At 39.4% G+C, this 12,960-nt stretch overlaps 1 protein-coding gene across 1 annotated transcript in view; it reads right to left on the bottom strand.

The window, feature by feature from the left end:
• Nucleotides 1-12,960, bottom strand: part of NKD1 (NKD inhibitor of WNT signaling pathway 1) — a 105,490-nt gene that overhangs the window by 31,595 nt on the left and 60,935 nt on the right. The window contains exon 4 of the mRNA XM_083870037.1: nucleotides 4,249-4,306. Coding sequence (XP_083726163.1) covers nucleotides 4,249-4,306 — 58 coding nt within the window. The remainder of the gene's footprint in view (nucleotides 1-4,248; nucleotides 4,307-12,960) is intronic.

Below are 12,960 nucleotides of genomic sequence, written 5' to 3'. Positions count from 1 at the left end.
GGAGGGCTTTCTAATATTAATGGGCAAGTAGATGACCTGAATAATTTGTCCTTTCTGGTACCAGAACAGGGAACATCTTACATCTAGGGATTTAGATACATCTGTCTTGGGAAACATATAAAAAATTGGGTTAGTTGATTCAGGCCAAGCTCTGTCACTACTTTCAGCAGGGCTTTGGATATCATGTTCAGATAAGGCACCAGGAAGGCTTGGATCTTCTCCAGTCTTCTGTTGAGAGAATAATAATCAAGACATCACCCTCAGCTGACAAATGAAACAGGGAACAGATTGCTATCAGTGTAAGAGGCAGCTCCTCTGACAGCTACAGGACTAGACTGATCTCAAGAGATTCAAGATTTCTGATTAAGAGAAATAGTCAGGTCATACTTTTCCAGAGAACAGTGACATGAGAAATCACATTATTGCATAAATAATTGGGACAATAGGTTAGATATCAAGGTGAAGCCCAAGACTATGAAGTACAAAAGGCATCTGTATCCCAGAGGGCTCCAAAGAGTTTGTACTGGGACAAGGAAGAAATCACCCCTTTATACAATCAGTCTGCATCAGAGGACTGCATCAGGAGATCCTTCCTGAGCTTAACATTCTGAAAAGTTTTAAATGTTCAAGTGATAAGATGGAGAAACCCCAGTTCATTTCAGAAAGACATGGAGTGGTCAAGTTAAGAAACCTCTCCAGGTCTACAAGTTTTGCTGCAAAAATTTCTAAAAGGGTCTAGGGAAAGGAGGTAATAAAAGTTCTGGAACACAAGAGCAGGACTCTTGAAGAATTTATTAGAAGCCTAGAAAAGTTGAAGGGGAACTGGGATGTCATTATTGAGCACACAAATAGCAGATATCTTTCTGACACCTGCTTGTCTCCACGGCAGAAGAGTGACTTGCTGTTTGATCCTGTACTCGATTCCTGCCTACCATTTTAGCTTTTCCACCAACACCAAATGGAAAATATCTCCTAATGTCTGTGCTAGTTTTTGTGACTTCTTCCAGAGCCACCCCCAGTCATTCAGTTCTGGTAACCCATTATTCTAGCTCGGAACAAGGAAGAGAAAATGGGAGCTCTTTTACCCTGTGTGAGAAGGGTGATGAAGCACATCCTTTCTGTGTTGAAACTGGGGGACAAGGAAGTTCAAGCATGAGACACTCCTACAGAGCCACAGCAGATTGTACAAGTACTCCAAGTGGAAGGCTCTGAAATGTACTGGGGAATCGTCTGGAATGCAAGATGCAAACAAATCCTCTACAGAACCCATATCCAGCATGGCCAATTGCTGTGTTATTAATGAAAGAGGAAGAAGGGAAGCAGAGTAAGAGTAATATGAGACTGAGGTTTCCCCTGGTGTCTCTTATCTAAGGAATCATTCTCTCCACTGACCACATAAGAGAAAATCCAAAAATTTCAATTTAGCGACTTGCCCAGCAGCAAAATCAAAGGCAGGTGGTGGATATAATAGACAATGCTGGTCAAACCGTTTCTTTCTGCATAGCACTCAATAAACAGAGTTGCCTCTATTGAGTTCTAACCTCTTGTCATGCAGCAACATTGAGTCAACAATCCGCTCTCATGGCTTAATGCTTTTGATGTTTACTTTGTTCTTTGTATAGTTCAAAAGAAAGCACTAATGCACCAGTCCTCTTACCAAATACAATCTTAATCCCAGAATCCCGAGCCTTTTGCTGTTGGCCAGTTAAGTCTGTTAAGACGAAAGGATTTGATCAAGCTTTACATAACAACACAGAAGTTAAATCCAGCAAAGAGAGTTCTTTTTATCTGTACTGCTCAGACAGCTAAGAGGGGGAAAAAAAGAGGGAAGGAAAAAAAAAAGGTAATGAACTTGGCTATGTAAAACAAAACAAGGAATTCAATTATTTCTCTTATTGCCACTTTGTCTTCTCAGTGACAGTCTTCTAAAGAACTCAGATTTATTCTCCAATAAAGTTCCTGAGAGAAAAGGCTCTAATGTTCCCCTAAACCAGAACTGTGGCATTTGCTGTCCTTTTTTTGCAAATCTGAGAAATGTTTCTTTTTCATCCCTACCATGTATTTATGAAGACAGAATACAGTTCACTGATGCATGGCACTTGGTGGAGCATGGTATTTGCCATTCATGTCCTCTCTGAGCTTAGTCTAACCAACTATTTTCTGGGTTACAGATCCCTGTCTGAGGTTGTTGGTGATTTTGATGTTATCTTATGACACATGAGCATATAACCATGCAGCACATGTGCTATAACAGTACATATGCAACAATCATGAAGCAGAAAATAGAGGCAGAACAACTATTTTAGATGAACAGACCAACCTCTGTTCTAAAATATTAATTACATTTTCCCACAGAAACATTTCTGTGCAGAGAAACTACAGTTGCCATCTTGTACCTAAGAATTAAAGATGTGCCCTATTGATCTCAAATCATGTTTCAGCTTCATTTTATATAATATCACAATTTTGTGCTAGTACTAGACCAATTGTTAAAGCATGATGCAAGTAAAAAGTTACACAAAAAGGATGCTTTAACACAATGATTGTTGTACTGTCTGATAATTATAAGATTCTCATTATCTGAATTAAATAGGATGTGATTAACACTGTCCCCACCATGGAAAGCACAGCCTGGAGATGTGAGAGCAGAAGGGATGAGGAGCAAGCTTTGACAACCTGTACGCATTTGCCTGAGCATGGGGTGGGAACAGTCATCTTCCTCCCAGCTGGAAAAGGTGCCACAGAACAGCTCTTCCCTGGTGACAGCACACAAAGGATAGACCACTGCTGGTACCTAAATCTGGTCTTCACTACTCAGCTACTTCATAACAAACAAGACTCATCAGAAGCAATAATGTGAAACTGCTGAAAGACTGAAATTACAGTTACCTAAAAGCTTTACACTCTAACAAAAAGAATCTTGTTGCTGACTAGTTTGAAAATATTATATATGGAACATTATCTTTGCTATGCAAGATAATGCTACACAAGAAAGAAAGAAATAATTACAGGCAAGGAAAGATAGAATGAGACAAAGAAAATGAAATTATTCACCTTGCTGACATTTAATATCCTGTCTGAAGTAATTTCTCCTGTAATCTAAAATTAAAATCCTATGTCCTGCTAAGGGGAGATTGGAAAACTGTGGTGAAGTTAAATACAGAACCACTCAACAAACACTGACACCATCATGGCAAGTATAGTTTGCCTTTGTGATTAACAGCAGCCTACAAGCACCAGCCAAACTTGAGTTCCTGTGTTATGGCACATACAAGACATGTATGAACTACAGAGATGAGAGAAACTTGGAATCCAAGAATCACTCCATATTAACACATTGCACAGGTAAGGAACTGGAAGGCAGACATTCTTAATAGATAATCTTTCATGTTCTGTTTATACAAAAGCTTCTAATATCAGAAACAAATGATTGGATTATAAAAGTATAGAAATGTCCAGATTAAGCTTGACATGGTTCATTGCTCTAAATAAACCAGGCATATTGTTTCCACTAGTGTATACTGTATAAATCCAGCACACAGCCCATGCAACCACTTGTTACACTAGAGAGTTTCTGAAGTCTCATTTCCTTGAAAGGAATGACCAACAAATTAATCTCCTGTATTCATGAATCCCCACTTGTCCCTGAAGCTCAGGGTACCTTGGATGTGTTCTCTGGCAGAATACAGCATCCATACTCACCAGCACCAAAGGCTCTTCCCACCACAACAGTGATTCCATCTCAACTGCCTCATCAGAGGAGATGAGATGGAAAGAGAAACTGTCTGAGGCAATAATGGTTCCATTCTATTCAAGAAAAATGTGTTGAGTAAGAGCCTCCAGTCCTTATTAGAAATGAATGTGGGAGTTTCTAAGGCTGGTTTGTGTGACCCAGAAGGGAGTGCAGTGTCCCACACAACCCAGTGCTAACAGCTTCACTCATTTGCCACCTCTGCCAGGGACAGTGACAACCACCACTCCTACCAATGTCAGAAGTAGATGGAGAAAATGGTGAGACCCTGAATTAAAACATTTGATCTCTGATTCAGCTGGGTGACTTTTTCCAATATAAGTCGTAGCAGATACAGAAATAATACCCTATTTCTACCTTAACAGGTTTTTTCTTCAGACAAAAAACACATCATGGATCAAGAAGTGCACTGTAAATATATGCATTCTCACACTTTTTATTCACTAACTTACTACAATACCCCTTTATATTAGAAAAAAATGTTGTTCTTTAAATACCTTCTAGATGAAAATGTTCATCACCAATAGAGTCTCTGTAGCCTTCCCCAGATAAATCCTGTTTAAAACAAAACAGAATAAATTAACTACAAACATACTACATATAAAGTGTTGAGGTATTAACAATATATATTTATTATTGTCAGAATTAATTTATAACATGAATGAGAACACAGGAACTGTTCTCCAGGAAAGAAGTCAACTGCCTTATTAGTGGTAGTCAATGCATTTGGTGCTATTTTTCAATGCTCTGGACCTACTTCTGGACAAAAATTTAGTGAAGATCAATTGACTATATAAGGGAAAGAAAAAAAAGATCACATTTAAATAATTTTATAAAGTAATACTCAGCATTTCAATGTTCTTTCAATCAAGCAAGATTAAAAAGCTCCAAATGGAAATGATAAAGGAGAAACAAACCCTTCACTACTCAGAGAGGAATGTTATCACTTGGTTCCACCAACAAACAGAAAACTTCCGTATGCCAGAGGTCACCCAAGAAAAGCAGATCCAGATTCTGACAAGCTGCCTGAGCCTTCAGTTCTGAAATTAATGAAATTCTGTCAGCCCCAGTATGTCTAGAACAATACAGAAGCAGATGCCATAGATATGCAGATGAACTTATCTCAGACCCAAAACACATTTCTCCTCCAGTGGTGCTAAAGTAGTTCTAAAGGGCATCAGTGGGATTTGGAGCTAATCCCAGTTACAAAGACTCCAAAGAGCATTCTTACTCTCTTATTAACAAACCCTTCCAGCTCCACCACCCCACACCAGCTAAACCACAAGCAATGGCAGCTATCCCCATATCCTGACTGCTCTCAGCCAGCCCAAAGCTTTGGCAGCACCACAGTGTCACTGTCACTGTAGTCCAGGTTCCTGGATTCTCCACAAACACTCTCTGCCTCTGATAAGGTTATGGTGACAAAGGAGGATATGGGCCTAAAAAACTGGTGTGCTGCACTCACAGCCACTCCAGCTGCATCTGCAAAAACACACCAGCAGCACAGAGCCAGAATTCTCAGCATCAACCTGTGGGCTGGAAGTTGACCTTGGAGAGCTTTTAGTACCAGATAAGGATAAGGGAGTAACCTGTGAAAATTAATGTCTGGTTGTATTCATTAGCTTTACTGTTAAGGAATTTGATCATGATAAAGGCACTTCACCTCTTTTTCTTGAAAAAGCTGGCAGAGGTTCTTTACCTTCCACAGGCCCAAATGTTATTCTTTGAAATCAGTTACAACAGAGTAAATAAGCCACAAAAGTATATCTTAGGAATTCTTCAGTATCAATTTCTGCAACAGCATGTTAAAAATTAGATTTCACTAACAATACTGGATACCTAGCCCAGAAACCCTGAAAATACTGCCTCTTCACAATCACATCCCCTGAAGTAAAGTTAGACCTTGCAGGACAAATGTCTCTGAGAAATGCTGGCAAACTGGCCTGGAACATTGGGATACAGCACAGCACAATGATGCTAAGGTAGAAAAATCACAAAAAACTACTTTTGTTCCAGTAAAAAAACCCTCTCTTCTTCTGGGCATGTGCAAATATCAATCATAATATCAATCATTACCTTAAAAATTATGAAAGGAACAAACAGAGAATGAAAAGACACAAAATGTTGACATGACACATCATAGATCATCAAGATGATGATCTTTTCAGGACCACCTAAAAGGTAGTGTACTTTTGTTTGATCAAATTCCCCCATGTCACAATTTTCCATGAAGCTGTGAGATATCCCTGCCTGCTCCCACAGATACATAGAAGTGACTCTGCTCTTCCACAATGCTAAATATTGAAAAACCGTTTTGTTTGGGGTTTTCTTGTGTTGGAATTCCCACTCTCATTGGAAGAAAAAGAAAAAAAATTCTATTAACCTGATCAGCAAATATGCAATGGGTAAGTACTTGTAGTGTTTCTCTGAGTATACTATCTAGATGGTAGCTTTCACCTCCTAAAATTTTAGCTAAGCAATCATTGCATCTGGATATCAGATATTGCCTGTTAAAATCATGTCATTAATCTTTTTGCTCTACAAGACTCACAAGTCATTAACTGTTGTGATTTTTCATATATCAAAAGACATCACTTAAAAATAAGCATGAATTGTTGATGAAAAATGCACTATCAAGTAACTCAAAGTAAAACAGTGGAAGACAGGGAGTGTAAAACAGCAGAGTGAAGTATTAATATTCATTACACTGGCTTCCTTATTTCCTCACTTTTAATCATTACATGGGTCTTAAGCAAATATGTTTTATATTCCAGTCTAGTTTCACTCCTTCTCTAGCTCCTAGTTATTTAAGTTAAAGTAGTAACTTAATGCAAGCAAATTTCCAGTAAGTGTTTCTGCCTTAAACCAAATTATTATAAATTAACACATTCTAAAAAGTGTTTTTCATGCTGTTGAACCATAATATAGCTGTTAGACAGCACATAAATTGACAATCCATCCTGAAACTGATGAGAATGTCATTTGAACACTTAGTGACACATTTAGGCAGACTTCCTCAGCTCTCATTCACAGGTATTCCTCTGTGGAAGATTCTGACATGTATTATCTTTGGTAGACAGATGTGTATCTGAGAAGGGTGTGGGCAACTCTTAAGATTTTACAGGGAAAAAAATGCAGGAATAAAAATAGATATTCTCTCATCCATCTCATCATCATTAACTTTTCTGTCAGAAAACCTGTGAGAGTGTTACCTGTATATTTTTAGCACCACCGAGACAGTTGTTGCAACCTGGACAAACACCAGAATGCATCTGCCTGAGAAAAGGTTTCTGGGCAGTGCATGTGAGTTCACACAACAGAAAAGTATAAAAGCTGAGCAAGCATCAGAGAAAACAGTTCTGACTGCAGCTCATCCTGCATAATATTCTCCCAGTAACCCACAGAAATTTCCTTAAGAGTACATAAAACAGTGCATCTACCCCCAGCAACCCAAATTCATAAAGTGGGCTGGAGTGAAAGAAAAGGATCAATGGGTAAAACAGAACACACAGCTCAGGAAATTCTAGTGGGAAGCAAACACCACAGCCAGGTAGGAATATCTGACACTGGGGACAAGTGTGCTCAAGCACAAGGAGGATGAAAAAGGCAGGAACAGCTCTGCCTTCAGCCAGGCTCTGCCACAGGGCCCTCAGCACCAGCCAGGGCAGCACCAAAGCCTGACAGCAACAGCAACAACATTTGGGTCACAGGCAGCTGTATATCACCATCCTGACACCGTGCTTTAAATCACTGCACTGCCTTTCCAAACTGCAACACTGAGTCATGAAACAACCAAAACCAGATGTACCCTGTGAAATACTATATAAATGAGGTCAGCGAGCACTTGAAAGAATAAAGAAAAGAAACATTTACACAGAAGGATTATTCCAGCATGCCATTGCTATGGGTTGCTGAACAGGAACCCATCTAGAGTAAGTGTCTCTGCCTCACCAGGAGTTTCCCAGATAAATAAGTTGGCTGCTGTTAGCTACCAGCACAACTCCCAGTGAATGACTAAGACTCAGGCTCAAACATGTGCTTCAAAACGCAGAACAGCTGGCTGCCTGGCCTGGCTGGAAAGTGCCCCATATATCCCACTCTGATAGGTGCTGCTGTACTCAGCTCAGATTTAAGAGGGCGGGGGTGGAGATGAGAGTTAATTAGCGCAACTCCCTCAGAAATGTTGCTGAGTATATACACACATGAGGAGAAAAACAGCCTTTAAAAGCTCCCACACCCCAGAGCTTCTATTCAGTTGGGTGCAAGTCCAGCAATCATCACTCGCCTCCCACCTTTGCTGTGCAATCAGACATCAATGAATCCTAACTCAATGGAAATTTTAATTTTTTTCACCTCAACTTCAGCCCTAACTTCCCTGTGCAGTCTTCTTCCTGATACAAGCCTCTGGAGACAAAGCCAGGCACTCACTCTAGGGCTTCCAGCTATTGACTTCCTTCTCACGAGCCATCTGAAAATGCTGCCATCCAAATACTCACCCTTCATTCTGCCTACATCACCTTTGCTGCCTCCCTTTCTGCTTCTGCCTTGAGGTGAAGTTCCTTGCCTTCACTTCCCAGGCTCCATGCAGGTGTATTGGCAGTCACATCCCCTCGTCCTGCCCCCTGGGCCCTACACCCACCTGTTGCTCCAACCTTGCTGTGGAGTATTTCTCCCTCCCTGTCCTTGACAGGCTCTGCCTTTCCATGTCACCCCCACAACACCCAGCACATTTATGGCACACAAGAGCCAAAGCTCCTGACTGCAACCAGAGTGAGTATTTCAGCAGCCTGTGCCTGACCTAACACACTGCTCAATACAGTTTTGCTCCAATGTTAAGTACAGACAGATACATCCATACATGTATTAGATATCACAAAGGATAACCTTTGATTTAAGTGGGTTATCATGATAACAAGCACATTTTTAAAGCCTGGGCCCCCCTACTCCTTGTATTACATCTCAAGTCAATATTGCGTTAACATTTTTCTAAAAGGTGTTGCTCTTCTCAAGTAGAAACAAGTTGCTTTACCTCTCTCCTTCTTCAAACACCTCGTTAAAATACTTTGATTTAGCCTTAAGATACTGAATTTTCCACATTTTTGGCAGAAGATATGCACATATTTCCTGTTTAATTAAATTTTTGTCGAGGAATCATATATATATATATATATATATATATATATATATTTTTTTTTTTTTTTTTTTTTTTTTTTTTTGCATAACACATGCAGAATGACAAATCATCAACCAAAAACCTTTCCTCCCTATTTTTAACCATCTGACTGAAACACGGGTTTTTCTCTCTTTATTCTCATATTGATGCAATAAAGTTTTGGAATGAGCAAAGTTGAAGAAATGCATTTCACAACAGGACTTCAAGGGACAAGATATGTGGTAATTCTAATGTCTTGTGTAGATTTTAAATTATTTTAAAGTTGCTGCCAACAAGAATGCTGTGTCACCTATGCACAAACTTCAATTCTTGATGTAGAAAAAACAATCCCGAGAAATAGAGGCTCAAGAGAATGTTGATGCCCTTTGGCCTTTCAACCAAACCAGTGAGGTCCTGTCAGGTGCCAAGTGGCCATTCTGAATGTTTCAGTCTCACTTGCAGGAAACAAGTTTCCAAAATAAGTCTGATTTTTAACAGCAAGTGCTAAGCAGACTGTGAAAATGTGGAAACCTCATCTATTGAAGATGCTTCAGGAAACCCACCCAATTCCCAAAGCAGTCATTATTGTTTTACTTTATTTTAGTCTTGCCCAGACTTGAAGAGAAAGAGGAAAAAGACTTTTGAAAAAACAGTTGATGGAAGGAACCTTGTTCCCCTTTGGGTGTCTGAAATTTCCTATGGACTAGAAACACAGCCATATGTAACTATGATCACCTCAGGCCTAGGCTTCAGCACTAGGAACCCTACTGACACCTCAAATAATGGTGTAGTTTCTTTTAGGCTAATGTAAGTGGAAGCAGATACCTCAGTTATCCTGAGGTGGTCATCGTTTTTTAAATACAGGTTTATAGCCAGGCTTAAAACTTGAAAATTAAATAAATAAGGAAATAAATAAATACACTGCTCATAGTCAGACATATGTGGAGAGGACACTGTGCCAGGCCAGCAGCTTCCATGAACAGGTACCCATGCAGTCAAACATACATCAAAGTAGGTATTTATGCACACAATTTTGTGCAATCACTACTTACAGGCAAGAGAGAAGAATGTGCTTTGGGCAGGCATCTGGCTCTCTCAGCATTTGAAAATGAAGAGTTCATTGTAATATTCTCTTTCAAAAATGCTTGAAGATCCCCCTCATAAGGTTTTTCAAATAAACAATACACTCCTGTATTACAGTATTCTATTTAGGACTAGAGCTTCCTTTCCTTCTCTGTCCACAAGTAATCTGCAAACCCAGGGTCTTACACAGATAAAAGTATATATGCCAAGCCTCACTATACTAAAAATTGAAACCAGGTGAATACATGTAGGAATTAAACATGCCATACAAAAAAACACTACAGAGAAATACACATTTATGCCTTGTCTTAAGCCTAATATTATTCTTCTACAGCATATTTCCCTTTTTCTTCTACAATCATGAGGTCTGACTTTTTTGAAGTTTGCCATTCTGGATAATTTAATAATAAAGATAATTTACTAGGATGCAACATTCTGCAGAGAATGGATAACTCAGCACACACTGAAGAAGTCAAGGTGACTCTAATTTTTAGACTTGCATTGAGATACACACTGCAACTGCAATAATGTAGATTGTTCAGTAGAAGAAACAAGCTCAACTTCTATAATGTTTTCTTTCTCTGAAATAAGAACCTGTGCTCTGTCATTACAGAAGGATTTTTCCTCCTCCACCATGCGTTGAAGCTTGTCTCAGATAAAATTTCATCATATAATCACAGCAGGTAGAGTTCTTAAGAAAAAAGACTTTTCCTCTAAGATCCTTGATAGATGATCTTGGATGGGTTTAACTGCTGTGGCTCAGGATTTTACTGCCTTTATCTGCCTTGTTGGCCCCAATGCCCAAAGTTATGGTCTTCCTAACAGAGAGAGCAGGACACAATGGGCCTCATACCACAGATACCAAAATTCATCCCTTGGCACCTTAGCGTAAAGATCACTCTAATCTATCAGCTCTAAAAACAAAATGGAAACACAAATGCCTTCAGTTTGGCTGCCTCTGTTCTCTGGGAGCAGTAACTCCCAGCCATAATAACATGGCATCACTTTGAAATCACACATCTGTATCCACCAATTTGACAGAATTGGCACTCCTGCAGTTTCATCTCACAGAAGGGACCTGTAGAGCAATTCCAGCTGCCGGTAAAATGCTGTGATGATAAAGATAGGATGGCAAAAAGACCAAAAACCCCACTCTTAAACTCCAGTCACAAAGGATCATGGACTATTAAAGGCTTATGAGGCAGAAAACATCCCCAATACCTTTATATCCTGCTACAGGCCCCCAAATGGGTACCAGGAGCAGTTGTATGACACACTTTTAAGGATAGCCCATTCACAAGAATACAAACATGAGCCTGTTGAAGAAGTGAGCATGGACAGCAGATGGACACTTGGTCCCTCATGGTGAACACCTGAATAAGAAAGGAAGCATGGTACCTTTTGTTCCAGGTTACTATCAACATGCAGCTGAACTTCTTTTGCCCAAAACAAACATATGGACCAGGCTTTCCTACAGGATGAAGCACAAATCCTTTCTTCATACTTCTAAGCTATTTCTTTTCACCAGCCTGTGGAAATCAGGTAGTGACAACAATGAAACATGAAACAATTGCAAGTATCTTTGTCACCTCTACTGTAGTGGGGAAATGAGCATCCTCTTCCAGTGGTCAGTCACTGCAACCTGCACCTAACAAAGGCTACCTGCCTGCTCATTTAATTATATGTAAATATACAGAGGGGGGGAAAAAAGACTAGAAACAATAGCTTAAAATACTATGAACTTTCATCCAATGTGTGTTAAGACCTGTAGATACTCAGAAGATCAATTTAGGGTACATTTTTATTTAGATTATTCCAGTTTCAAGAAGAACATTACTATTCTTATGATGTTTTAATCCTGGATTTCATGGATATTTATAAACCCTTGCTAAGTGTTTGCAAAGTGACATCTTCCATTTACACTATTATTGGAATGCTGTAACTATTAAGGCTTCTAATTTTTAAGGTGATAGGATAAAACACCGTTTTTCAAGGACTTCTGCCAGATAAGAGATCATATAATTGAAAGCAACTGTTAGAACAGATGTAGAGAATCAGCAGTTACTTTCCTACTGAAGGGTCCAGCCATCTTCAACTAAAAAAGATCATCAGTCTTTTGAGATTAAATAGAACTGAAACAAGAAATGACTGCTTTTTGCTATATTTAAATTCACTTTGAAGCTACTTCAGAAGAATAAATGAACTCACTCTACAGATTGAGCTATTTACCTTACTTTGTTCTAACTATCCTCTAATCTCCTTGCTGGTTGGAAAATCAATTGTCCCATGTTCCCCAAGATCTTATCTTCAACATAGATTATACTGAGGAACATGTCTAAGGACATGAATGAAAGAGGACAAATCTTCATCTTCCTTCAAGCCTGGAGAAGCTCAGTAACTTCTCTGAATTGCTTATTTTGGGCTTCTTCACACAGCAGACAGATGGGCGTAGCTATGTAATAAATCTGATTTTCTGTTCAACGTCCTTTCATGACAGATTTGGTTACCAAGAAACTCTTTAACAGACAGGCTTAAGTGCACTGAGGTGATTGTATCCAGGCATGCACTGGGAGGCAAGCCTGCAGAAATGGCTACAGAGCTTGAGGACAGAGTAACTTGCTCATTTAAGATGTGATCACCAACTTCAGTGGTCATTATGGCTTTAACACACTGCATTCTGAACCTTTCTTGTGAGAATAGCCTGTGTCTTCCTATATGGCTCAGGTTTTCATACAGCACACAAGGGCTTAAAGCTCCCCTAGAATGATAATCAATGCTCCTCTATTATGTTTATAGCTCTAAGGCTTTTCCTGCTAATGGATGACGTGTATTTATGCAGCTGGAGGAAACCTGGATTCAATAACTGCTCCACCACAGACTCACTGTGTGGTGTAGGGTAAATCACTTAAATCTCTCTGTGCCTTCATTTTTCAACTGTAAAGCAGAATTCTTGATGCCCACCTTTGCAAAGAGC

Source organism: Zosterops lateralis (genome assembly GCF_965231275.1).
Source record: "Zosterops lateralis genome assembly, chromosome: 12".
Lineage (NCBI taxonomy): Eukaryota > Metazoa > Chordata > Aves > Passeriformes > Zosteropidae > Zosterops > Zosterops lateralis.
The sequence above is the reverse complement of the archived record's forward strand: the minus strand, read 5'-3'. Positions and strand labels throughout refer to the sequence as shown.